At 43.8% G+C, this 26368-nt stretch overlaps 3 protein-coding genes across 7 annotated transcripts in view; 2 read left to right on the top strand and 1 right to left on the bottom strand.

Moving 5' to 3' along the window:
* Nucleotides 1–3901, top strand: part of rab11fip5a (RAB11 family interacting protein 5a (class I)) — a 67604-nt gene extending 63703 nt beyond the window's left edge. For all 5 annotated transcript variants that reach the window (XM_079369761.1, XM_079369760.1, XM_079369762.1 and 2 more), the window contains 2 exons: nt 701–857; nt 984–3901. In XM_079369761.1, the coding sequence (XP_079225887.1) occupies nt 701–857; nt 984–1241 (415 nt within the window). In that variant the 3' untranslated portion in view covers nt 1242–3901. The remainder of the gene's footprint in view (nt 1–700; nt 858–983) is intronic.
* Nucleotides 3902–5377: 1476 nt separating this feature from the next.
* On the top strand, nt 5378–18636 carry sfxn5a (sideroflexin 5a). Its single transcript, XM_079369821.1, has 14 exons — nt 5378–5615; nt 8250–8318; nt 9419–9496; nt 9814–9840; nt 9961–10015; nt 10438–10463; nt 10595–10648; nt 10862–10918; nt 11003–11068; nt 11970–12060; nt 13598–13713; nt 13817–13902; nt 16923–17040; nt 17859–18636. The coding sequence occupies exons 1-14, from the start codon at nt 5568–5570 to the stop codon at nt 17934–17936; spliced, it is 969 nt and encodes a 322-aa protein (XP_079225947.1). The 5' UTR covers nt 5378–5567; the 3' UTR covers nt 17937–18636.
* Nucleotides 18637–20672: 2036 nt separating this feature from the next.
* Nucleotides 20673–26352, bottom strand: emx1 (empty spiracles homeobox 1). Its single transcript, XM_079369851.1, has 3 exons — nt 25901–26352; nt 23519–23703; nt 20673–21550 (listed from the first exon to the last, which is right to left on the bottom strand). Exons 1-3 carry the CDS (start codon nt 26247–26249, stop codon nt 21383–21385), a joined length of 702 nt encoding a protein of 233 aa, XP_079225977.1. The 5' UTR covers nt 26250–26352; the 3' UTR covers nt 20673–21382.
* Nucleotides 26353–26368: the final 16 nt, after the last annotated feature.

The raw sequence follows: 26368 nt of genomic DNA, 5'->3' as shown, positions 1-26368 counted from the left end.
AACACACACACACACACACACACACACACACACACACACACACACAAACCATCCCCCCCTCCCCACAGGGCCAGCTAGTGTTCTCACACAGCCACACTCATTTGCCGAGATCTCAACCACTAACCCGCCTGTATTCGAGGCAGGAAAGGTGTTGTTGTGTCATTTCCTTTTCACCTCGAGGTAATAACACATTTAACACAATTCTTCATGTTTGATTGCACTGACGCATGCAATTAAGTCTTTCAGTTTTGAGCTCATTTAATTTTAATTTTCACCAGTACTTCCTTTAATGAGGACTCTCAGCCTCACCTTCTCTGCTCCTCTGAGTTGATCTTTAGCGTCCGTGTCTGGAGGTCTGGAGATAATCTGTCTCCCTTTCATAAAGCTGACATGTTAGACACTGCAGTACGCAGGTGAGTGATGAAGCATGATGTGAACACATCCTGTAGAAATCCAAGATGGAAGAGCCACAGAGTCTGACACGTGTCTGGTGAAGGTCATCACCCTCGCCAGTTTGCACACGGTGAATCGACCTCAAATGACCCGCTGCGTTCACACATCAGCTCGGTAGATTTCAGGACATTTTCAGCTGGACCTTAAAGAGGAGACGGTTATTTCTTTAGACCTCCAGCATGGCGGCGTTCATGAGGTGTTGTGCCTGACTTTGTGTGTGTGTGCTGTGTGTCGTCGTCTCATCCAGCCCCCACCCCGTGAAGCCCCTGACCACTGCCATGCTGGCTGAGGAGAAGCGCACCGAGGGCCGGTCTGTGCTGGCCACCGGCCTGGAGAAGCTCAAGTCCACCATCCACCCGGGGAGGAGCAGCCACGCCAGTGAGCCGGAGCCCGAGAGGAAGAAGGTACACTTTTATTTATTTGAAATACAGAAACTGGAGGGGAAAGACGTGATCAGGGATCGCTGCTCCCTCACCTGTTTTTTGTGATTTCTGAACAATGTTTAAATGTGTGTAACTCTGTGTGTTCAGTCTCTCACAGAAGGCGCGGGCTCATATTACCACCTGACACACAGTGAACTGGTCGCCCTGCTGGTGCAGCGGGAGACGGATCTGGAGAGGCAGAAGGCGGAGTTTGAGCGTCAGAAGTTCCTGCTGGCGAAGCGCGAGCTGGAGCTGAAGAAGCTGAAGCCGCAGGTCAAAGATCTGGAGGACTACATAGACACGCTGCTGGTGCGAATCATGGAGCAGAAGCCCACTCTCCTGCAAGTGCGCTCCAAGTTAAAGTGACGACAGGAGGGGGAAGGGTCTGCAGTTCACTCTAACCTCCACAACAGCTCTTTAGTCTTTTCACTGCTATGCTGTCCTTTTTGATACAAATATCGAGGCACTGATGTGGAGGAGGTCGTTTCCAGCCCGCATGCTTTAGTGTGCTGAGACGCGTCCTCGTGGAGTCGGGGGTCCGGTACGGGGAGTTTCTGAATGTAGAGGGTCCTCAGGTTGTTTTCAGGTTCACATGAAGGTTTTTAGTTCACAGAGGAGTGAAACCCAGACACTTCCATTTTGGGATCCCGATTGTAAACAAAAAAAAAAAAGAGTTTTCACCTCACCTGTCACTTCTATCACCTTATCACAGTAAAAAAAAAAAAAAAAAAAAAAAAAAAGAGAGAGAGAGAGAGAAATGGTCGAGTCTCAGTCCAGGACAACGTATACCCCGACGACACGTCAGGGAGGGAGGAGTCACAGCATCTCTGTCAGATCATGAACCTCAGATTTCATGTTGTTGGGTTGATTTTAAAGCTTCCAGGCAGCTTCTGCGTTCAGCCAACGAGTGGACGAGTGTTATTATTCAAAGACGCCGCCTCTCGTTTAGAGAAAGAAAACGTATCAAATTATTTTCATTTATATGAGATATATTATTTTCTCTTTCGGCTTGATGTTCAGAGGCTCGTGCATCGATGGTCTGGTGATGTGGGGGGGGGGGGGGCTGTGGTCGTCCAGGCAGGCGGCCCACTTTCAGATCCAACTTAGCTCCTCCCCCTCTCTCCAACCTCTGCAATGAAGGAACCAAAAACCCCAAAATAAATCTGAAAAAATAAAAAAGTATTTCTCAGAAAGTCTCGACAACAGCAAGAGAACGAGAAGCAGCAAATCCTCACACGCGCCCTGAGACGTCTGTGTCCTCAAACAATAATGAGACAAACTAAACAGACTCATTGTTTCTGATCAGTCAGACAGACGAGTGAGACTGCACTGGATGTTTGTGGCAGCAGACGATCAGGTTTCAGATTTCAGACGGATCAAAAGTCTTCTCCACACGGCCGTGTTACTCACTGCGCTGGATCTCAAGCAGGCTTCAAGTTTCTGCAAGTGTTTCTTCACGGTTCAGGGAGCGGGTCGACATTTTTTAGATGCACCTTTTTGTTTGTTTTTGCTGCGCAGACGTGGATCTGATGAAAGATTAAAGTTTTCATGTCAGGGAGCGTTTAGCTTCAGACTGCTAACTGCAAAGCTCGAGAGATAAAACATCAACAATCCCGACTCAAAAACCAACCAGGTGAGGCTTCAACAGCTGCACGCCGACCTGGCGGTGACAGCGAGTGCCCAGTGTATACGTTGTCCTGGAGTGATTCTCTACAAATGTTCCCGGGTGAATATCGAGTGCTCTGACTAGTTATTAAAAACGACAAACCAAATGAGGGCGTGCGAGCTCGGCCTCGTGGCGTGCACATCGCTGGGATCTGACTGTAGCTGCTGAATGTTCAAAAGTGTTCTTAGCCAGCAAGTGAACTGTTTAATTTTCTACGAGCGACGACGACTGCTGCTGCTGTTTATCTTTCTTTTTGCTTGTTCCTTCCTTCTCCTCTTGTTTTAATGTTCTATGGGCATGTCTTGAAATTACCCATGATGCTCAGCCTAATAAGCTAAATGATACTCGGCGCGTGTTACCAGGCGAAGACGGGTTATCGCTCTCGATCTTAGCTCGGCGCATCACGACTTCTCTGATGTCATGCTCCTGCCTCCCCCGCGTGTCGTCGACGCCACTCCACTCCCTCGGCGTTCGTGTGTCACTTCCTCTTCTGCTCGAGCAACGCGCATCGCCACCGCTTCCGGGTGTCACAAAGGGATATACTCCGCGTTTTACAGCGTGTATACATGCCGTGTTGAAATGCCAAACGCTGCCTTATTTTTTATTTTTTTTTGTTGCTTTGTTTTAAAAGGAATCTAGCACTTAACCTGACCTTGTCCCGGCCTGGGGCGGGTTTTTAGAGAAAGAAAAGCCATCTTGTTCACCTGGTCCTACATCTCCTTCACTTCCAAACCGTTTAGATCACCGCACACGAGCAAAGTGCACGCACATCGAGCGGTCACGCCAAATCAAACGGAAGCCTTGAGACTCTGAATCCGTGGAGCAGATCGACACGCCGTGAAGTATTCTGATATGAAGCCACTTCTAACAGCATTCGTGGATGTTCTTGCACTTCCTAATCGTCCTGCTGTACCCGTCCGTCCGTAGCGGTATAGTTAGATCTACTTTACACCGTACTGCACTTTATAACCGCTCTGTGATTTTAGCACTTGGCCTCCTCTGACGACACATCAGCGACTTGCCAATGAGCTTGAAGCGTACAAAAACAAACGTCCCGAAAACAGCCGTGTCATCTCAGTTCTGCTGTGCGATCGCGACACAAAGTGCATAGACGACTGCGGAGGCATATTTAAATGTGACTCGGCACTCTTCTTCCATGTCTTCCATTTTTAACCTTTCTTTCTTTCTTTCTTTTTAATTTAAGTATAAACCGATTGTATTTTGTCCTCGACTGTGTAGCGGGTGGATTGTGCTTAAGGTAGTGTGTTAAGATCAGAAAGTTTACAATTCGTGATGCAATTCTGTTTCACAAATTTTTGTATGTTTAATAAAGAATATTTTGTGTTTCTTGCTCACCGTATGTTTGGCTGTTAATCTTTCTTCAGTGTATGTTTGACGAATCCATCAACCTAATATTTTAAACATTTACACGAGAGCTGCACAACAAATCTGAAAGGCTTCAATATGAGAAATAAATAATGCTTAATGCAGCGATATTTAAAGGAGTAGTATGTAACTCTGTCCCCTAGTGTTTAAAATGAGTACTGCAGGCTAAACTCTAATCATCACAGAGAGCTGTCTGGCTCCGCCCACTCTCACACAGGTCAGCATGTGGTGGACACTGTAGCTTCAGTGTTTAGCCAGCTCTGCATGTGGTGGACACTGTAGCTTCAGTGTTTAGCCAGCTCTGCATGTGGTGGACACTGTAGCTTCAGTGTTTAGCCAGCTCTGCATGTGGTGGACACTGTAGCTTCAGTGTTTAGCCAGCTCTGCGTGGGTCTGTAAAGCTTTCTGCGTTCTAACCTCTCTCCATGTTTCATCTCCAACATTGATCCTAGTTTGAGCAGCTTTCTGCTGCTGGAGCTTATTAGAAACATGCAGAGGCTTTTTAGGTTGGCCTGTTGCTTTGACCTGATAACTGCTCTCATATCTGGCAAACCCAGGGGCGTCCAAAATATAAGTGAAAACAAAATGAAAAATGTTTGTGTGCCCCAAATGCAACAAAGCAAAAAGAAACAATGCAGAAAAAACTTCAAACGAACAGCTGAGGAGAATAGGAGTTATTGAAACGCCTCCGCTGAATTAAAAGGTTTTTTTCAGGTTTGTAATGCTGACGTCATATATTTTGAATATTTCTTATTTATCATACAGTTTAAAGACTTTCACCAGCTTGAATTTCCCTCGGGATCAATAAAGTATCTATCTATCTATCTACACGTTTTCTAATAAATAATGTGCAGCACTGAATCCTCTAATATCTCTCTTTGACATGTTAATCTAAAAAACCTCACAGGTGCACGTGTGCATGAGTCCCGAGTGAAATCATGGTTCATATGTAATATATTTACATGTGAACGAATCACACATTGAAAGTCCCTCGTGAAATATCTGAGGATCTGTCAATATGTGATATTTACACTTGCTAAAGTGTGATACTCTTGTAATTAACAGGAAAAAATGCTTCACATGACAGGATTACAATACAGTCTTTTCTGTAACTTCTCGACACGTTCACTCAAATTATTTAAGGCATAGTATGAAAATCTGTCACCCTCAAATCCTCAGAAATAACCTCAGACAACAAGTTAGAGTCTGTGATCACACAGTAGCTCAAATGGTGCTGCAACACATTTTTATTACCACAGTACCCACATCCACCACTAGGGGGCTATGTTTCACCCTGTGGACTACACTCCTTCCTTCTTTTATTCACCACACACTTAAATCATCTGTCTTATTTCACCTTGATCTCATGTAAAACATTTCCTCTGTTGATCCTGCTGTAAAAGTGAAAACAAAATAGGTTCGTCTGGGAAGTGTAGTCCGCCCCTCAGGTGCTCCGCCACAATTTCAACCCGGAAGAACTACATTTCCCGTTGTACGATGCAATCCTGAAACCGAAGCACCCTGCAGCCTCACTTCCACTCAGTGTTTGTAAACAGCTGTCTGCTTTACTTGGTTAAGAGGAGGACAGTGTGTTAGTGTAACTCGTGTGTGTGTTTGTGTGTGTGTGTGTTTGCAGCAGCATGTCTGAATATCCGACATTCCAGCATGGCAAGTCTCGTTTCGACCAGGTGAGTTTATTTTTCACTTTGCTGAAATCTGAACTGAACTTCATGTGACTTGAAGCAGCAGGCAGCTGATGACATTTGGCCCATATAAACAAAGCTATAAAACCTGCACGTGACACTTTATCTTCTTTAACAACCAAAGGTGAGCCCATACAACATTATGTTTTAACTGAAGTGTGCATTACCCCTTCTTGTAAAATATCATTTTTGGACTGCCTAACGTGCAGGTGTGTTAAAAAGTCCCATAATTTAAAAGTGTCCAACGTTACTGTCACAAACACACGTCAGAGAATATAAGAAATTATTTAAACACATATTAAGTATTAACGTTTTATCTGAGAGCATGATGCAGTAATATTGCTTTAAGTAAAGTTTGAAATAATTCTAAAGAAGGGTGAAACTGTTTTTTTAAATGTCACTTATTTTGACTTTTGAATCTACGCTTATGCTGCCTTCAAGTACTCCTCGGAAATATTAATTTTCCCAGTTGTAAACTCTTATAAATGCTAATGCCTGGTGTGCTTTATAATTGAAAGTTTGCTTGATTTTTAGAGCTTATAGATGCATTTCAATGTGAAGCTACTAAAAATAAACTATCGCTTTTATGAACAAAAACAAAGTCTATTCATTTTACCATTACCATTTTTGAGACATTGAAATGACAGACAAACGTCACAACTCGGCAACATTAGTAAGTTTATGTTATGATCATAATCATCTGAACTTCTCGCTTTTAATGTGCTCTTAATTTGCTCATAATTCCTCATTACCGCTAGTGCTTTCGATATATATTCGATGTGCACTTGAACGCGGCGTAGCTTTACGTATCTCAGTCACGCTTTACGCAAACGTACGTCAGATTTGAATCTCTAACGGTCGAGCTGGCTAGCTAGCTCACCTGGAGGGAAAGTGACCCGGTTTTGTTGTTTCAATTAAAGAATAGTGAATAAAACAGTAAAATTAAACAATATAACAGGTGAGCTCTTCTGCAAATGTATATTAAGCTTGTTAAACTGCTTAAGGACGGATACTTTTGGCCCTTTCCTAGTTAAAAATCACAGAAATGTCTTAAATGTTAGCTACAAATAATCCGCTTTCAGAAATATAAGAAGTTTTGATCCTTTAAATCAGATAGTTGTCTGATTTAAAGGCCTGGTCCAGAGGTTCCTGTCCTCTAGAAAGCACTTTGACCCCAAGACATACAGCTTTATGCTGAGATTAATTTGGTTTTATTTGTGTACATTTTTGCTCAGTTGCTGTAAGTATTCATCTTAGATCTTATTTAGGCTCTTTATCATTGAGGAAGAGAGGCAGGGTAGAGATTATGACCCACAGCCACATGTGTTTGATATCTTTTAATGTCATATATTTTGTATTGCGATCCCATTTGAGATTGGGACCCCAAGGCCTGGGAAAGCCTGGACTAATCCATTGGTTCCCAACCTGGGATCGGGCCCCAAGGACCTGTGATGCTATACATAATATATGCACATGTGTCAGCTGTGGCTTAGTGGTAGAGTAGATCGTCTCTCAACTGGAAGGTCGGGGTTCGATCCCAAGCTCCTGCAGCTACATGTCTGAAGATTGTTGTTTCACTCCTTTGTAGTTAGCATGTGTATGAATGGGATTATTTAGTACTTTGCACAGCAGACTCCACCACCAGTGTGTGAATGTGTAGGTATGACCTCCGGGGGGGAAAAAAGGTGCTTTGAGTTGTCAGAAGAATGTAAAAGTACGATACAAGCTCAAGTCCATTTACCGTTTCCATAAGACACTTGAGGAAGCGGAGGTAGAAGCAGGAGATTAAATGCGGTGACAAGAAAATGACGAGATTAGAGTTCATTTAAAACGGTAACAAACAAAGTGGACAAAACAGGAAGTAGCAAAAGACAACTTGTGATTGAGTTGTCACAGAAACAGTGGTATTAAAGCTCTTTTTAGCCTTTAAATGTTAAGATACGTCCTTTATCTTATTACCTGTGGACTGAATGTAACAGATTAAAAAAGTAATTTTGTTGTGTTTGTACAATCTGTCCATATGTTCAGGAAGTCACACGGCAGACGAAGCAGCGAGCTAGATTCCAGATTTTTCCTCCAAATTAGCAGTGGGAGTAATTAAAGTGAAGTTAGGGAGGGCGTGGTGCCACCCGGAGCTGCACGCCGCGCTGCTGTATCGACCAAATCCGTCCTTATGCTCAGCTATGAATAAAAGATTGAAAGGTATTTTTGGCTCCGTCATTATGGAGGGTAATTGCAAAGTGGTGAAAGATGCAGATCGGAAACAGTTTGTCGGCCTTATTAATGAGGAGGCGCAGGCTGGTGTGTCACAGCAGCTGGCGTGCTGGGATGTGACTGTGTGCGGACCGACAGCTGGAATCCTTCTGCTCTAAGAAATAAGTCCAATTTGACTGCTTATGTTTGAGTCAAAGTTATGTTTCTTTACTCTGCACAGTTTTACGTGCATGGTTCGATGTTTAGGACTTCTGGATATTTAGTTTGAAAATATCAAACTTTTAAAAGACCACGTGTTGTCTTAATATTGAATAATGGACGCTCTTAATTTTAATTCGAATCAAATGTTTAATTGATTTTTGTCTTTTTGATTTCATGATTTTGTGTGTTTTCTTCTCGTTTTAGAACACGTTTTTTGGTCGCTTCAGGCACTTCCTGGATGTGATTGACCCCAGCACGCTCTTTGTGACAGAGGTAAACAAACTTTACATCATTGAGCTGGTTCAGTTTTTTTTTAAGGGAAATGTTTGATTTGCTCTCTCACTCTTTGGTTCTCATGACGATCTTCTAGTTCGTCTTTATTTACACCCTTGAAAAGACGAGTGTCTCCCCGACCATTGTTGTTGACAAAGCTGATTTAAGTCCAGCGCCATCTTCAATCTGATTGGTTGGTGACAGAGAGGTCACCAAAAAAGATCTGACGCCCTAATTGTTGCAAATTTTAGTTGTAAAAAAAAAGAAAAAAAACTTTACATTTTTTGACTTCACAATAAAATTAGCAAAAAAGCTCCATAATTAATGGATTCTCTGTTACTGGAAGCACATTTAGGAAGTTTTCGGGTTACAGGGTGATCTCGGAGCTGCTCGGAGGTCGTCGTGTGTTCGGGCGCTCTGGGTAATGAAGCTGTTAGCGGGCTCTTTGGTGACAGTAATAGCGGCAGTAGCTCCTGGGATGTGATGAGGTGTGGACGTGTGGGGGAGCTGGGAGGGGCACACACACACACACACACACACACACACACACACACACACACACACACACACCTTGCGTCCTGCTGGGCCGGGCATCGCCTCAACTTGCCCCTAATGACGAGAGTGGAACAGGGACAGATTTTACGCATGCACACACACACACACACACACACGCACACACACACACACACGCACCTAACGCTTCCACACGCACACTCATTCACACACAGATGGTAAGCTCATTAGAACAAATTGGGCCACATGACCCGGTATTTTGCTCAGCATTAGACAATGATCACACCACAGAAAGCTGCTCATTACCTTTTAGGAAACTCATTTGTCAACTGAAAATCAGCATGAAAGTTTTTGTGGAGCACAATTATCTCACATCACATCACTGGCTAAACACTGAAGCTACAGTGTCCACCACATGGTGACCTGTGTGAGAGGAGCGGGGGGAGACAGCTCTCTGTGATGGTTAGACTTTAGACTGTTTGTGTTAAAGCATATTTCCTTTACTATCAGGACATTAAGTCAGAATAATTAATAAAAAGAAAAACTTGCATTTGACTTTTATTTCCTCCTGCTTTTTGTCCAATCAGAAACGATTGCAGGAATGTGTGAAGCTGCTCGACCAATTCAAACGAGGATCTCTGCCTCCAGGAGTGACGGACGCTCAGGTACACAAACTGGACTCACAAACTCGTTACAGTCAGAGAGCCTGGAAGCTCACAGACTGGGACGCCAATATCACGCCGTCACAGGATGAATACGAATGTACGGAGACATATAGACAGCTGAGTTATGGATGGATCATTAACGGACACACACACACACACACACACACACACACACTGATCTCTGCAGTATAATTAAAGGGGGAAAGACAAAGTAACCAAAGTGTCGGACGTTTTGACAGCCTCCGTAGAAACGCCCGTCAGACAGTGAAGTGCTTTACAAATGAGCTCATTGAAGTTGTCGTGTTTTCTCTCCACAGCTTTGGCAAGCTCAAAAAATCCAGCAGGTAAGATGTTGATGTCCCAAAAACCCCAAAATGAAAGAAGAAGTTTCCAGTAAGAGTTAAAATCTTCTCGGATCCGTCAGAACTGGTCACGGTTTCATGACCGTCGTGCTCTCATTACAGGCCATCATCCACCCCGACACGGGGGAGAAGATCCTCATGCCCTTTCGGATGTCAGGTACCGGAGCTCCGTGTGTGTGTGTGTGTGTGTGTGTGTGTGTGTGTGTGTGTGTGTGTGTGTGTGTGTGTGTGTGTGTGTGTGTAGGGGGGGGCTTGTTATGTGGTCCAACATGGAGGCGTCGTTCACCCCGGGAACTGTCACGGCTCGACGGGGCTCTTCAGGTTGTCTTGGGGGGCGGGGGGGCGGAAGGTCACACTCAGCTGGGCGCTGATTAGAACTTCTCCCCCACAGTGACCGAGACGTTCTCCAGGCCTCCGAACGAGCGAACGCGAGTATTTTGGTCGAGTCTTAAAGCACCTTTTTGAAGCGATGAGGCAGAGAGAACAAATGAGGGCGGAGCAATGAAAGCCAACGATGTGTTAATGAGAGCCTAAAGCCCGGCTCGACAGGACGGTAACACGGAGTCTGTCTTCTTGCAGGTTTCATCCCCTTTGGCACTCCAGTGGTAAGACCTGTTCACGTATATTCTACATGTTTTAACAGTGACTGAACACGTTCATCCACATGTGGCGTTCACACCAAACTGAAATAAATGAGCGAGCGTCTTTGAATCCTCTCGTTTTGACCTTCGTGCAGGTTATTGGTCTTCTTCTACCAAATCAAACATTGCTGTCAACCGTCTTCTGGCAGGTAAGGACGAACTTGGTGACCTGCATGCAGGACAAAAAAATGTTCAGCTTTAATTCTCTGTTGATGTTGGGACAGACACTTTTTTTAGAAGTTGTTATTGGATTGGACAGCTGGACAGAAACAGGAAGTGTTGGGAGGAGAGAGAGCGTGTGGCGGCGTGCAGCGAAGGTAACTGATAACGAACCAGCTCGTTTTCTTCTCACTGTCTCGTAGTGGTTAAACCAGAGTCACAACGCCTGCGTGAACTACTCCAACCGTAACGCCTCCAAGGTGAGCTCGATGTCTCGCCATCACTCGGACAGTTTCAGGTGCATGAAACGCGTCCTCACTGTCGTCCTCTTTATGTCTCCTCAGCCGGCTCCGCTTTCTAAATTCTTCGAGGGATACGTCGGAGCGGTGACCAGCGCGGTCTCCATCGCTGTGAGTTCCCATGATGCTTCAGCTCTAAAATCCTAAAAGCTTAACGCGGTGTGTATGAAGACCACGGTAACCGAGACCAGGACAAACCCGAGACAAGTCCAAGACCTAACGTATCTCTGAAAAGTCATCATCCTGACGTGGGCGTGTCACTCGCTCAGACGTGACAGCAGGAAGGTCGGGACAAAATCAAACTACAAATCAAAGTTATTTGTTCCTTCAGAAAGGGGCCCCTTTAATTTCAGTGATATTGTCTTGACGAGTCTGTCGAGTCCGAGATGAGACCAAGACCTTCAACAGGTGATCTTGAGACCGAGACAGATTCTGAGCATCACAGCACTGATCACGAGACAAAGAGACAAATAAAAACTGAATGTTTCAGATTTCTTTCTCTCGGTATGAAGATGAAACCCTGATTTTATTACAGATCTAAAGGTTAAGATGAATGTTTTTGGTCTCTCACCTCAATAACATCAAAGCTCTCACGGTGGACACTGGGCTCAAACCGAGCCAATTACTGGTCCCGCTGGGTGCCCATCCGGCCCTCGGGCTTGACAACGGCAACGAGTGCAGAGAAAGAATCAGGGGGGGGGGGGGGCGGGGTGAGTGCAGGAGCTCTCCAATTAAACGTCTGCTCTGTTGACGCCCCCCCGCCGAGCCTGGGAGCGCCGGAGGCCGGAGTGGTGATGGTGTGAGAGCTCGTTGCCTTTTTGACCACAGCTCGTCCTCGTGTTGAAATGAAAGGACCGAACACCAGTGTTCATGAAGAGACAGATATCTCACTTCATCGAGCGTCTTTTTATTCTCTGTTTTTAATTAAAATATAAGAATTAATATATCCACTGTGTGTATTCGTGTGTTTTATTGTATTATGTTGCCTGACTCCTGTGTTTGTGGTTTGCAGGTTGGGTTGAACGTGTTGGTCCAGAGAGCCAGCCGCTTCAGCCCAACGAGCCGGATGCTGGTGCAGAGGTTCATCCCCTTCCCGGCGGTGGGTGAGTGAAAGAAGAGAAGAAGCTCTGCTCTCTTATAAAGACGTCAAAACAGCCAACAAATAAATCAACACGGAACCTTTAAATCCGATCATTTCTCTGCTGAAGCATTAACATGAACGCTCTCCGGTGATCCGACATGTGTGGAGCCACAAAGCTGATTTCATGCCACCTTCAAACACACAGCAGCACCCAGGGGTGTAGACCCGTGTGTCCCAGAATGCCCCTGGCTGCTGGCTCATAATTAATTGTTTGCCCCCCCCCCCCACCCCCTCGCTCGCCTTGGTGGTTCTTTCAATTAAATCAACAGGTTTCTACAGCGCAGCCTTTGCCTGGTAATTGGCTGCTTGTTAGAACTCTGCTGCCGCAAACAAATTGGATAATTACCCCCAAAGTGGCGTCTATGTCGAGGCCTCATTTACCTGATTTCTGTTTGTGCATTGTTGTTGTTGTTGTTGTTGTTGTTGTGTGCTCGGACGATATAAAAGGTAATTAAAACAGCTTATTGAAGCGAGCAGAAGTAAAGTGCTGTTTGCTTTAGTTTGCTTACTTAAGGCCGGATGTATTTTGTCATAAGCCAATCAGCGTTCAGAGAACGCGGACCTTAACCGCGGCTGGGACGCGCGCGGAGGATTAATTTGTGGAAAATATTTGTCATTATTTGTGATATTTAGGAAGTTAATTATGTGAACAAGTCCTGGATTCATTTCTGTAAGTGTACAGAGAGTTATTAGGAGACAATTAGCGATGTAATTATTTCAAATTATTACATGTATAGCTGCATATTTCAGCAGCATTTACTTTATTAATAAAGGAAACAGACTCATTAGAAAATGAAATTGATTGCAAATAGCTCGTTTTCTGGATTTGTCTCGTTCCTCGTCTTAATTGGTCGAGATGTTTTTTGTTTTTTTTTAATCCCTTGGAGGTAAAAAGAGAGATTTGCTCCGTCAATTGAATTGCCGTCACAAAGCGAGCCGTCAGGCCTGCAGCCTCACTCAGATAACTTAAATTAAAAAGGCCCGCGGCGCCGTCACTTAGCTCTCTAAAATGACTTTTTCTTATTCCCATTAGAGTCAAGGAGAAAGGTCAGAGGATATTAACATACATTTGGCTTTCGTGAATAAACCTCAGGGTGACGGCGCTGCTGTTTGTCAGGCTGCTCGAGTCAGACTCACACAGCAAAACGTGACGTTGATTTGTTGACACTAATGACGTCGAAGAACGGCGTTTAGTGTCTGTCACATCGCTGACTGATAAATGTGTTTTAAACGTCTCAGGTTAAAGAGTCAGGACACATCCCAGACGTGCTCACAGCTTTTCTGAAGTCCTACTTTTCTGACAGATGTAAAAAAAATAAAATAAAAAAACCCCCCACAAACAGGAGGACATGTCTATCTGCAGATTGCTGGTGTAAACTTGCATTAAAAACTTATCACAACATTAGAAATGATTTTAAATGATGAAGTGCAAACCCTGTAAAATGCTGACATCATCATCCTCACCTGATCAGACCGTGTTCATGTCATCTTCTCACCAGCGAGTGCTAACGTCTGCAACGTGGTGCTCATGAGACACTCGGAGCTGTCGGAGGGCATCAGCGTGCTCGACCACAACGGCAACGTGGTGGGAACGTCCAAAGTGGCCGCCAGGCACGTACGTGGATCCCGTCCATTTAATGTCCATCTTCATGTGCTGGTTCGTTATGAAGGACTCGGGGGAGGATTCGCTGTTTTAAGTGTTTGTTTTGTTTTCTCAGGCTCTTTTGGAAACCGCTCTGACCAGAGTGGTCCTCCCCATGCCCATCCTGGTCTTACCTCCCATCATCATGACAGCACTGGAAAAGTGAGAGACCGCCACACACACACACACACACACGAATAAAATAAAACCTGTATACCTGTGAATATATCAGCCTATCAGATCGCTTAGTCCTCTGATTGGCTGCTGCTCTGGGTGAACCGCGTCCTCGCTGAGATCCAGTGTTGTGTGATAAGAGCGTAATGAAGTCTTAATGATGTGTTTATACATGCGTCCTGTGATCGATGGCCTCACCGTGCCGGCGCTGTGTCGAGGAATGCAGCCATCTTTGGAAATCCCTGACAGCACTTGTCCCGACCGCTCCGAGCAGGCGGGCTCAGGCAGCGAGGCCGGCTGCCCAGGTGTGTTTGGGATTCCTGGCAGCTGGAGAAGGGGGGGCGGTGGGCGGGCGGGGGGGGGGGGGGGGGGGTTGTTGGTGTGAATACGAGGCGGCGAGCTGGACTGCGGTTGCAGGTGAGAAGTGCTCAGCTTTCGTCTTTGTCAGCTCGCCGTCAGTGGCTCTCAATGGAGCGAGAACAAGGGGACGTAGACGGGTCCCTGGGCGGCCCCTCAGTGATGGATTGTGTTGCTGAGAGCAGATTTAGGGCAGTGACAGCAGCTTCAGTGTGAGAGGCTACACACACACACACACACACACACACACACACACACACACACACACAGTAACATCCACGTGTAACACGACCCAGATGTTTGAAAATGGCCAAAAGTTCTGCAGCGAATATAAATGATTCACAGGAAATCTAAAGGGAATTTTCTATTTTTATTTTGGGGCTTTTTCATTGGTCGAGATAGAAGAGAGAGCGTCTGGGAAAGAAGCCACAGGCGGGATTTGAACCCAGGCCGCACGCTGAAACCACTTATCCACCCTCCTGAAACGAAAGGGGGGGGGGGACCATTAAACAAAGACAGTATCAGTCTGAATCATAGCTTCATCTGCTGCTGACAAACAAACACTCTGTGTCACATGCTCATAATCACCCCCACCTCCTTCATGAGGTGTTTGATTAGAAACCTGCTTCACAGTTTAATTGTTCCTGCTCACATCGCTCCAAACACGCGCTGCAGCAGACTCTGCAAGACGTGCAAACAAATGTCCTAAAGCTACGTCGTTCGACTTCCGTCCTGCCGCCTTCATGTTTTTGTGCAGCGAGCTGTTTTTTTTTTTTTTTTCTTTTACAGTATAATCACCAAACTGCAGCGTTGTGTCGTCGTCGCTGATTGGCCGAGCGTTTCTGTCAGACACAACACGAGTCAGCGGGGACTTTAAATTAATTGGTCTCGTCGGTGCTCAGGGAGGCTCAGTCAGGGTGTCAGAGGTTCATGTAAACAGCTAAACCTGGCTGAGACCTGGACCAGGAGGTGGCCACTCGCCAGTTTGCTCAGCGCACACTGACACACACACTGACACACACGGACACACACTGACACACGCTGACACACACACTGACACACACGGACACACACTGACACACACGGACACACACTGACACACGCTGACACACACACTGACACACACGGACACACACTGACACACACGGACACACACTGACACACGCTGACACACACACTGACACACACGGACACACACTGACACACACGGACACACACTGACACACACTGACACACACTGACACACGCTGACACACACACTGACACACACTGACACACACGGACACACACTGACACACACTGACACACGCTGACACACACACTGACACACACTGACACACACTGACACACGCTGACACACACACTGACACACACGGACACACACTGACACACACGGACACACACTGACACACGCTGACACACACACTGACACACACGGACACACACTGACACACACGGACACACACTGACACACGCTGACACACACACTGACACACACGGACACACACTGACACACACGGACACACACTGACACACACTGACACACACTGACACACACTTAATGAAAATGTGTCGTTAGGTTTATGTAATATCAAATATTTATATCTGATTTAAAGGATTAAAACTTTCATGCACGGACAAACCTCTCTGTAACAACTTTTCTCTTGTAGACTTTCCTCTTTATAAATCACTTTTAAGATGTGTGTGTGTGTGTGTGTGTGTGTGTGTGTGTGTGTGTGTGTGTGTGTCGCCTAATTAAAGCATGGCAGCCATATGTGTTAATGAGCTCCCTCATTAGGCAGTAGCTCTCCTCGTTATGGGGAGAGGCGTCGCTGGAGGAGGAGATATGGAGCGGCTCTTTCTCCAGCTCCTGCTGAGTTCACTGTCCCGCACACTCGAGAGGGGATTATCCTACAGAGGGCAGCCGGGAGGGAGGAGACCAGGAAATATATTTCTGTAGATAAGAGGCCCCAAACGTCCTTAAATAGTCAGTTTGAGAAACTGGAGCTTTTGCAGTTGTTGAAAATATGTTTGAAAGTGTTGCTCTGCATTTATCAGAGCGCAGTCTATACCGTCCCCAAACACGTTCCTCTGTGATCAGACATGAACGACAACGCAGCAGCCAGTATGTCCTCCTTCTAACTTTAGACTCCGCTCCTGAATGCTCTGGATTTGATTGGACCAGAGAAGGTAGGCGGGGCTTTGAAGGCCGTTTTGGACGCCCCTGGGTTTGCCAGATATGAGAGCAGTTATCAGGTGAACAGGTGTTGCAGCGATGGAAGCGGGCAGTGGAACTGCTTCAGATAGAAGTGATTGTACCCGAGCTAAAAAGCCTCTGCATGTTTCTAATAAGCTCCAGCAGCAGAAAGCTGCTCAAACTAGGATCAATGTTGGAGATGAAACATGGAGAGAGGTTAGAACGCAGAAAGCTTTACAGAGCCATGCAGAGCTGGCTAAACACTGAAGCTACAGTGTCCACCACATGCAGAGCTGGCTAAACACTGAAGCTACAGTGTCCACCACATGCAGAGCTGGCTAAACACTGAAGCTACAGTGTCCACCACACGGAGGGGGCGGGGATAGACGGCTCTCTGCAACACTTTGAATGTGGACTGCAGTACTCATTTTAAACACTAGGTGTCTCTCTCCAGGCTTCCTCTCCTGCAGAGACAGCGGAGGCTCGTCCTGCCCATCCACAGCCTGGTGGTCCTCGCTGCCTTCAGCCTGGCTCTGCCCCTCGCCATCAGTGTCTTCCCACAGATGTCCCAGGTAAGACATCCCTGTTTCTGTCTACGGAGGAAGACGTCTTTCTTCTGCTGCTGCTGCATGTCACCCTCTGAGACGTAACCTGCTGGATGCTTCTATTGCCTCCACTCACCCAGGCTAATTTTAGCCTTATTACCTCCAGTGTGTGTGTGTGCGTGTCATTCTACCCCTTTAAATAACAGTGGCATGGATTTATTTTTCGCTCCATGTCTGTCTTTGTCTTCTCTCTGCCAACTGACTCCGTGACACAAGCCAAGCAGCTCTGGCTTTAAAATGTTTAGGATTTAATTACGGCTGAAATATCTCACTCAGCCATATGGCAGAAAACTTCAGACATATGTGCCGCCAACAGTCCTGTGAAAAGTGGGCCTGTTTTCTTCTCACAAGTCCTTTTTGAGCTTTCACAGGAAAAGCAGACAGAAGAAAAAAAAACCAAAACACGTCTTTCCAAAAAAGCAACATGAATGCCCCCCTCCCCCCCGCCTACTCAATTTGTCCCACTTCCCTGTTTCACACCTACCAAGATGTTTCATTAGGATTCTGCCTCCGACGCCGACAGCCATCTGTCTCTGGTTCAAATATTAGGAGAAAAAAACCCTCAAATTAGACTTTAATCTGACAAATTGGCTCTTTGCACATTACAAGTAAATATGCACATTTGAAGCTTTTAGGAAATACTTAGTTAGAAATGAAATCTTCCAGTCGCAGCTCATCTATATGACGAACATGTTTACATTCTTTGTTCACGCCAAATTTCTCTGTTTTGCACGATTGACCTTTTTTTTTTTTTTTTTTTTTTTTTTTTAAATTTCTGCCCACAGATCAGCGTGAATGAGCTGGAGCCAGAGATCGCCATGGCAACTAATTGTAAGATTGTGACATACAACAAAGGTCTATGAGTGACACACGAAGGCAGGAGCACGCCGCTCGAGGCTGCCAGAGGACGAGCGATGGTAAACGTGTGTGTGTGTGTGTGTGTGTGTGTGTGAGCAGTTAGCATATGTTTACAGGAAAGGCTAATCATGACAGGACATTTTGATTACTGCTCTGTTTACCACCGGGCGGGAGCAGCTGATTGGACCAAAATTAGTTGTGCGACTCCAAAATGGGATCTAACCCGGGCTCGGAGTGAAAAGTACACGCCGTCCTTTAATATTTTCTTAACGACCAAAAAAAAGTGTGAATACGGTGAAACGTTTGCAAATCTGAAACCAAAGAAAGAATGAGGTGAATTAAAAGCTTAAACTGATGAAGACGAAGGAATGTGTGAATAATGTGAATGAATTCAGTTTGAATAATTAAACTGTGAACTTTTTTAAATGTATGTGATGCAATGCAGAGATTTAATACTTTAATATACAATTATTTCACATTGTTTTTATTTAATTTTTTAGTAAGGAATCAAACTTCAGGCTTCATTTAAAAAGAGATTTCCCAGATATGAGAGCAGAATGGATTTAGACTGCAGTACTCATTTTAAACACTAGGGGGTCTGGTTTACAGATTGCTCCTTTAAAGCAGGTGAAACATGTTAATCTGCCGGATTATCTCCTTCTGTATCTGAAGTTGTAATAAATAAATAAAAACCTGACCGCTGAATTTATCTCTGTCAGGATAAATCTGTAAAAACGCCGCCCTGTCTTTGTGTTTGCTCTTGATTTATTCAAACTTTCTGTCTTCGAGCGTTATCTTTTGTCCCCATCATTAGTGTGTTTGTTGCGTGGTTGCCGGGGCAACGCAACACTGCAGGCAGGTAATCGGACAAGAAGCCACATGCAGGGTCGGCTGCAGGATGCTGGTGGAAGTTGTGACACACAGTGGAGGCGAGACAAATCAAAGACTGAAGTTAAAGTCATCCGACGTGCTGCGCTCCACAGAAACACATCAGATGCTGTTTTATTGTTTCTCCTGCACTTCTCGTGTTATCGAATATCGACATCATCCCTGACGTGACGGACGTCGGCGTCCGCTTCACATCCGGCGATTTCATATCTCCTGTTTGAAATTTGTTTCACTGTTTTGGAAACCTGTCAGTGAAGAAACTTTGTCATTTGCTACACCTTTTGTGCAATGTTTTTTTTTTTTTTAAGATTACCTGGAACAAAAACCTTTTCCTGTCGAAGCTCTCACCTCTGCCTCTGAGGAAACAACTGTCGCTTCTTACAGCTTTTAATTAATCAAATTCAGTACTTGAGAATTAATCAGCAGATTAATAAAGTGATAGATTTTATTTTTTTTTCAGTGTAATTGATTTCCTGTTTGTTTCTTGTGAAATAACTCAAAGACATTTAAAATGACACTAAATCATCAGTCGTCTTGAAAGGCGGTAAAACAACCATCTTTATTCTTGATGCGTGCACCATCACAAATGCAAAGTGACGAATTGTGACCACGCTGCATTATTTATCTTTTTAAAAAGCAACAACAAAGCACGTGTGGTTCGTACTGCGAGCTGAGAGAAATACACTTTAAATCATAAATCCAGGAGTGATTGATCACGTTGTTTGAAGCTCGTTTCTCTGACACCTTCCCTGCCGCTGCAGAAGCGGCGTCGACCTGGCGGCTCCGGGGAACTCTCCGCCTCTCTGCTGACTCAGGCGGCGGGAGACGGGTGTGATTTTTACTCTTCATTATTTTCCTGGAAGACAAATGAAGAGTGCAGCTCTCCGTAATCGTGCTGACCTTTTCCCTAACCAAGCTGTGATTTCACGCGTGCAGCGCTCTGACTGTCGGCGAGCTGCTTCCCAGGTTTAAACGCAGCACCTTTTTAAAGCGTGTTTATGTGGAGGAAGAGGAATGTGGAAACTCTTTTCTAACATGCATTTTGCACCTGCAGTGAGTATAGGATATCCTGGAAACTCAAAACAAGGCATGTGGCCCCTTCTTGCGACTGCAAACGTCTGACGTATTCTTTGTCGAAGGTTGAGACTCCTGCGGTGAGTTTCTGCGCTTACAAAACAAGACGTGAGGGTCAGACGTCAGCCTCGGGGTCAGGAGGATTCCTTCCGTTTCTTTTGACAGGTGATTACTGAGTCGTTTGTTGAGAGAACTGCTGCACAATAATCACGACTTTCCCCCCTGTTTTTCCACAGCTTGCACCCTCTGGATGGGAATGAGTTCTTCCCCCCTCCCCACCACCACCTTCAACTGGAATTCAGAGCACATACAGGCTGATAGGTAACACACCTGACACCTGTGCAACTGTCCTGCAACATTCAGAAAGCTGTCCGAAAAGGTTGTAAGAATATCTTTGCAATGTCTTGAAACAAACTCCTGATTTTTTTTTTTTTAGCATTTGATTTATTTTAAAGCAAATGAAACCTGCAAGAGGTGAAATTCTTCTTCATGTGTTGTGTAGGATTTCCTTCAATCAAACACCACAGCAGCCTGTGTCACACTGATTTGCACAGAGTGAAATGTGCAGGTGTAACAGCAGCACACTCGGCATCCATGATCGACATCACCTGACTCACACAATAATGCTAACGTGTCACACGAGGGGGAAACAGCTTCTGTCTTTATTTCTGAAGCATCTTCTTGTTATTACACGTTCTGCTTGAAATGTACGCTCTCATATGTTTTGTTGCACACACACAGCACTTGATGAAATCTGCAGAAATTCGACGAACGAACACGTCGTCCATCACGCGTCCGCTCTGTGAGAATGTGGCAGAGGAAGAAGAAGCAGCACAAAGCTGTGAAGCCGCCCTGAACACGCAGAGGTCTCGGTCGCTTCTCGTCTGTCCCGGCGTCACGCACGGCTGCTCGTGAATCGCCTCTTCGTTAGGAACGCCTCTGAACACAATGGCTGACGAATGAGGATCTTCTGTGACACAAAAGTCCACTTCCTGCTTTGTTCTAGCCCCTTCCCCACGCTCGCTCAGCAGATTCAAAGCGTTCGACGTGTTCCCATCGTGTGAGGAGAAATTTAAATTAACACAGTACACAGGTGGCGGCGAGGGTGTGGCGAGCAATGAGGTGTTAATGACCAAAGCAGGTGGTAAGAGCAGCTCTAATGAAACAAATAGCCTCTTTCAAAAACAACCTTCTCAAAGTGAACAATAGAAAAACTAACAAGCACAACGATGGAGGGTGATGGGATTTCTCTTCGTCTCTGGTCACACACACCAAAGATCTGAAATAAGGGCGAGATGTCTCCTCATCCTGATGACGGGTATTTAAATAAGATGTTTGATTCCCAGTTTTTAGAGTCCAGCAGCTTCGTGACAAGATGTGCAGTGATCACACGTGTAGTCTTAGTCTCTTCCTCTAATGTGTCTAATTATACTTAATAATAATATTACATAATAAATAGTGTTGGTCCTTCGAAGCGTCTGTGGGGTTTTTAGTCCTCTGAGGTCACGTCGATGTCCTCGGAGCTGGCCTGCTTGGTGGCGAGCCGCCATCTGTTGATGTGGTGGTTTCCCTTCTTCTTCTGCTGGCTCTCGGGTCCCTCCTCCTCCAGCTTCTGACGCTTGTACTTGGTCCGCCTGTTCTGGAACCACACCTTCACCTGGACAGAAACACAGACGGGTAAATGATGATCTGATGATGATGCTCGGGAGGTCAAAGTGTGAGAAGACCTGTGAAACATCAGTTACCTACAGTGCGACGGCTGATTATTAGCTTTTGAATAGTTGCTCAAATTATCCATGAATAGCTTCTTTTTTTTAAATCTGCAATCAGCTGAATATACTAAAGTTTTCAGTAAACTATAAAAGTTTTGGGGTTTTTACCTCTGACAAAACAAAACACAAATATATTCAGTTAACGATATTTCAGAACAGACGACACATCTTTGCATTGAAGAAGCTTCCACAAAAACAAATTCAGTTTATTGTGACCGCCCAGCTGTTTCAGCACCATTTCTCTGACAATGTCAAAGTGTCAAAGAGCTTTTTTCAGATTATGAAAAAAATGTCTTTCACCCCTCATGGCCTGCAACTCTCTGAACATGGACGCTTTCTGTTATTGAAAAAACAAAACCCTAAAACATGCTTCAGTCTCTTAAACTTCAGTCGTTCATATTGAAGTTTCCTCCTGCATTTCATATCACCCAATCATGTCCTATGTAAAATATTCAACGTGTGTGCACAGGAAAGGACAACATGCTTAGAAACTTCCTGACTAATAAACATCTCCAGATGGACCTTGCAGCATCAGCCCGGCTCACATGCTGCCGGGCTTCATCTGTGAAAGAGAAACACTCGTAGAAGCTTCATTTTCTACAGCATTTACTTCCATTTCTTATTTTACTTCTTCACAATTTGACAGTTTCCCTGCTGAGGGAGAAATGCAGGAGTGTCTCTGTGTGACTCTGATCTATCAGTCCTTTTTGTTTTTATGCTACAGAGCGGCACATAAACAGACTTCACTTTGAATTAAAACCCATCATGCAATGCTTCATCGCAGGCCCCTTATCGACTCTCAAACCTGAACGTGTGAGCAACATTTATCCACCATGCTGATGAATGAAGCCTCTTTAATATTTCCTTTGAGGCCTAATTGACTCCCAGATAATGTGCACTCATCACATTTAACCATCAATGATATTTACACTGCTTAACCCTGAAGCAGGAGTTTAATACCTTCTAGTAATCGATTTAACTGACCGAGGTGCATCCCTATACGTCATACAAGGTTTACCATCAGCTGTTTATGATGCAGTCACAGGAGTCTAGTAAAACAACTATGCTGGAATGATTGTGATGAATTACAAAAATCTTCTTCCTCAGTCTGCTGTTTTTGCACCGATGTGATGTGTGTATAAATACCTGCTTTTTCTCCTTTTTTTTATTAAAGCTGATGCAAATAAATTAAACCCTGTACATTTATATTTTCCGTTCTTATTGTAGTACACCCTCATATTTATTTGTTGCAATTTTTAAATTGTTGAAAGTCTGTAATAAAGGCTGTAATAAACAAAATATTTAATTTAAATTAAGTTTACCTTGCTAATATGGGGATACTGGATAATATGTTAGTGTGAGTATCAGGAATTGGCCACATTAAAGCTTTGAACTTGATTTAATTTTCATTTACATTTGCATGTAGCCTTGATATTTTTGGGAGTAAATATAGCCATATAGTTGGTTAATTTCTGTTTTTTTAACCTTTAATGATTATTTTTAAAACTGTTTATTTTCATAATTTCACCGTTCTCGATTCATCAACAAAATTAAGAGTTTTGTGAATGTCTCGCGATATTTGACGTGAGAGAGAATTCCAAAGTAAACGGAACGTAAAGGGACAGAATGTTGTCGCCATGGAAACGCTGGTTTCAGTTGAACTTCTAAACGAGTTTAAATTGTAAAAAGTGTATATATATATATATATATATATATATATTGTTATTTTTTTATTATAATTATTTCATTATTTTAAGGTAAGTCAGAAGGAGTCGTTTATTGTAGATGAATCACAAAATAAAAATAAAAACATTATGTAGCTCGTTAGCTAGCATGTGATGACCGTAAACTACCTGTGTTTCAGATAAACTCAAGCCGTTCGCCAGCTGCTTCCTCTCGGCTCCGACGACGTAGTGGTTCTTCTCGAAGGCTCTCTCCAGGCGGAGGAGCTGCGAGGGCGAGAAGGCCGTCCGGATGCGTTTGGGCTTTCTGGCGAACGGACCGTGGAGGAGCAGGCTGTCCTGGGACACATCGTTACCTGCAGAGACACAAAGGTAAGAATATTAGAACACCTGAGACTAAACTCTTTATTCAACCAAAGGGCGAAATGATTCTGTTAGTCATTTGTTATCCAAAAAACACAATTAAATTGCCAAATAAATAATACAACATAAATATATGAAATACTAATACACTAATATCTTTTTATCATTATTGTATTATTTTATAACAATTATAAGCATTGTAAAACGTATATTTGGTGACGTTTGTTGCATGGTTAATGATCTCCTTAATTAAGCAACAAGATGACACAATTACATTTATTAGAAAAATATTTCCGTTTTATAAATTGTCCATTGAAAGAATGTATTGATCTTTAATTTTGTATAAAATAGCTGATTTGTTTGATGAAGGAAACTTAAGTATTTCAAATAAATTTACTTTTAAATACGAAATATCTGCAGACAACTGGATGACCATCAATGTGTGCATCCTATTATTATTTTCTAATTTTATTATTTTTGTATTTACACGTAATTAAATATTTAATTGTTAAAGATTTCGCCTTGTACACATGTAATTGTAGCAAATGCTCATTATAATTATTGCAACTTGAAGTGCGTCTGGGACTTGTGCATGACTCGAAACGTCTCTCACTCACTGACGGGATGTGCTCAGAATAAATGCACAAAAAAATGGAGCAAGTGTCCTTCCTTTATTCTCTAAATGTTACAGCACCAATATTTCTGAATGTCCCTTTCAAATAAACAAATATAGAATAAATGAATGTGTGATAAAATAAATCTGCAGAAATTCTGAAACTCTGATAAATTTGTGCTGGACTCAAATTGGTGCCAAACATTCAGCTGCTTCCTTCAGTAAATCAATAAAAAAGACAACAACAACAAAACACACACACACATACTACATGTAAACAGAAAGGTCCAAATAAATTAAAAACAACAAAACATATATTTCTGCAAAAATACAACATGAGAGAAAAAATAAAAAAGGTAAGGACATAGAAAAACACCATGAGGTTTATTGGACAACAGAACAGCCTTTAACTAGAAATACAACACATAGATAAATACTGATAATTAGTCCATGAATAATTAACGAAGCATTCAGACACAAATAATTAGATTTCTAATAAGGGTGCTTATAATAAACTCAAACTTTAGCCTGCACCTTCTCGGTTAAAAGTTTCTTCTTGTCTTTTCTTGAAAGCACGTGCACGTGTTAGTATTTTTAATATTTCTACACATTTCCTGATGGGAAGCAATTTGTTGACCAAAACAAACACTTCCTTTAGTTTTATCAGGAAGTTGTGGAAATCATTTTTGTTGTTGTTATATAAAAAAAAGAAGCTTGAATTTTTTCGAACCTTTTTTTAATTTGAATGTTATAAATATTTAAACCCTTCATAGAGTTTGGTCCTTTTGTATTCTGAACTCCAGCAAGGGTGTGAGCTACATAATGAGATATTCATGAATTAATTAGCCATGATGATCATCATATTTTTCACCATTATGTCTTTGTTGCGAAATAATTTTCCCAAATGAAAATAATGAATGAAATGAAGCTGCTTAATGAATATGCTGTAGTGTGTTTGGGCACATCGTCGCGCGGAGGTGTGTGTGAGGTAAATAAATCACTGCAGGCTGTGTGTTTAAGCAGGATTTGCTCTGATTTGTTTTTCCTCTTCCATTATACTGAAAATATCCTCCTGGATTGTATCTGTCCTGTCCTCACAGCCCGTTTTTCTTTCCGAATGAAATGAAAAAAGCTCTGTAGCCTCAGGGGCCGAGAGAGAGAGCGAGAGAGAGAGAGAGAGAGAGAGTGAGAGAGGTATCCGCGGGGTGAGGGAGAGTGGAAATGTGAGAGCAGCCTGCTCAACACCCCGTGGCCTTATCGTTTATCTGTGGCTGCAGTTTGTTGTTCAACTAAAGAACATTTGTTCCATATCAACGGTTTTGCTCAAAAGTCATGTACAAAAATTCATCGCAGTGAGATATGGGAACCTCTCCAAAGCAAAGCACACCTCTTTAAACCTCTCACATACTTTAAGATAGAGCAAACACGTGCTCTTGAATTGCATTAATTTTGTGTAAAATGTCTCGAGGCAGATCAATTAGGCACAATTATTTACAATGGTTACAAATTATATTTTAAAACAAATATTCGTCGTATTTTCCTGCATTTGTTCTATTCAGCAATTATTCTTGTCTTACCTTGAAATCTGTGTCCAAAAAACCTGTTCCTGAGCACCCAGGGGTAGAAGTTGAGCGGGTCTCGGTGCTGCGTCCCAAAGAAGTGCGGATGCTGGAGGTGTGACCCTCCGAGCTGGTGAGGGGCCACGGTGAGGGAGGGGTGGCTGACAGTCTCTGGGAACACCAGGTCCGGGGTCTGGTACAGGGACCGGGCCTGCGGAGCCTGGTAGCTGTTCATTAAAGCATCTGTCGCCGGGTTGGAGTAGCTTAGAGCGGTCGGACGGATGGGATCCTCCGGAGTTAGAGGGTTCTCTTTGGCGACCAGAGACTCGATGGTGAAGCAGCGTTTTCCTGCAGATGAAAACATCATCTTTGGACCGAAGAAGAAGAAGAAACCAAGAAAAAAAAAAGTTTGAAAAGTAAAGCCTCCCTCTCAGAGAAGCGTCATGACTGAAGATGAAGGGGTTTTTCTTTGAGGGTGATTCGCTC

Source organism: Symphodus melops (genome assembly GCF_947650265.1).
Source record: "Symphodus melops genome assembly, chromosome: 19".
Classification (NCBI taxonomy): Eukaryota; Metazoa; Chordata; class Actinopteri; order Labriformes; family Labridae; genus Symphodus; species Symphodus melops.
The sequence above is the reverse complement of the archived record's forward strand: the minus strand, read 5'-3'. Positions and strand labels throughout refer to the sequence as shown.

Coding starts and splice junctions, on each gene's coding strand:
- sfxn5a (XM_079369821.1), top strand. CDS start 5,568: ATGTCTGAATATCCGACATTCCAGCATGGCAAGTCTCGTTTCGACCAG. Junction 9,841..9,960: donor AAGCTCAAAAAATCCAGCAG/GTAAGATGTTGA, acceptor CTCTCATTACAG/GCCATCATCCACCCCGACAC. Junction 13,903..16,922: donor ATCATGACAGCACTGGAAAA/GTGAGAGACCGC, acceptor GTCTCTCTCCAG/GCTTCCTCTCCTGCAGAGAC.
- emx1 (XM_079369851.1), bottom strand. CDS start 26,249: ATGATGTTTTCATCTGCAGGAAAACGCTGCTTCACCATCGAGTCTCTG. Junction 23,704..25,900: donor TTTTGGACACAGATTTCAAG/GTAAGACAAGAA, acceptor GTGTCTCTGCAG/GTAACGATGTGTCCCAGGAC. Junction 21,551..23,518: donor TGAGTTTATCTGAAACACAG/GTAGTTTACGGT, acceptor GTTTCTGTCCAG/GTGAAGGTGTGGTTCCAGAA.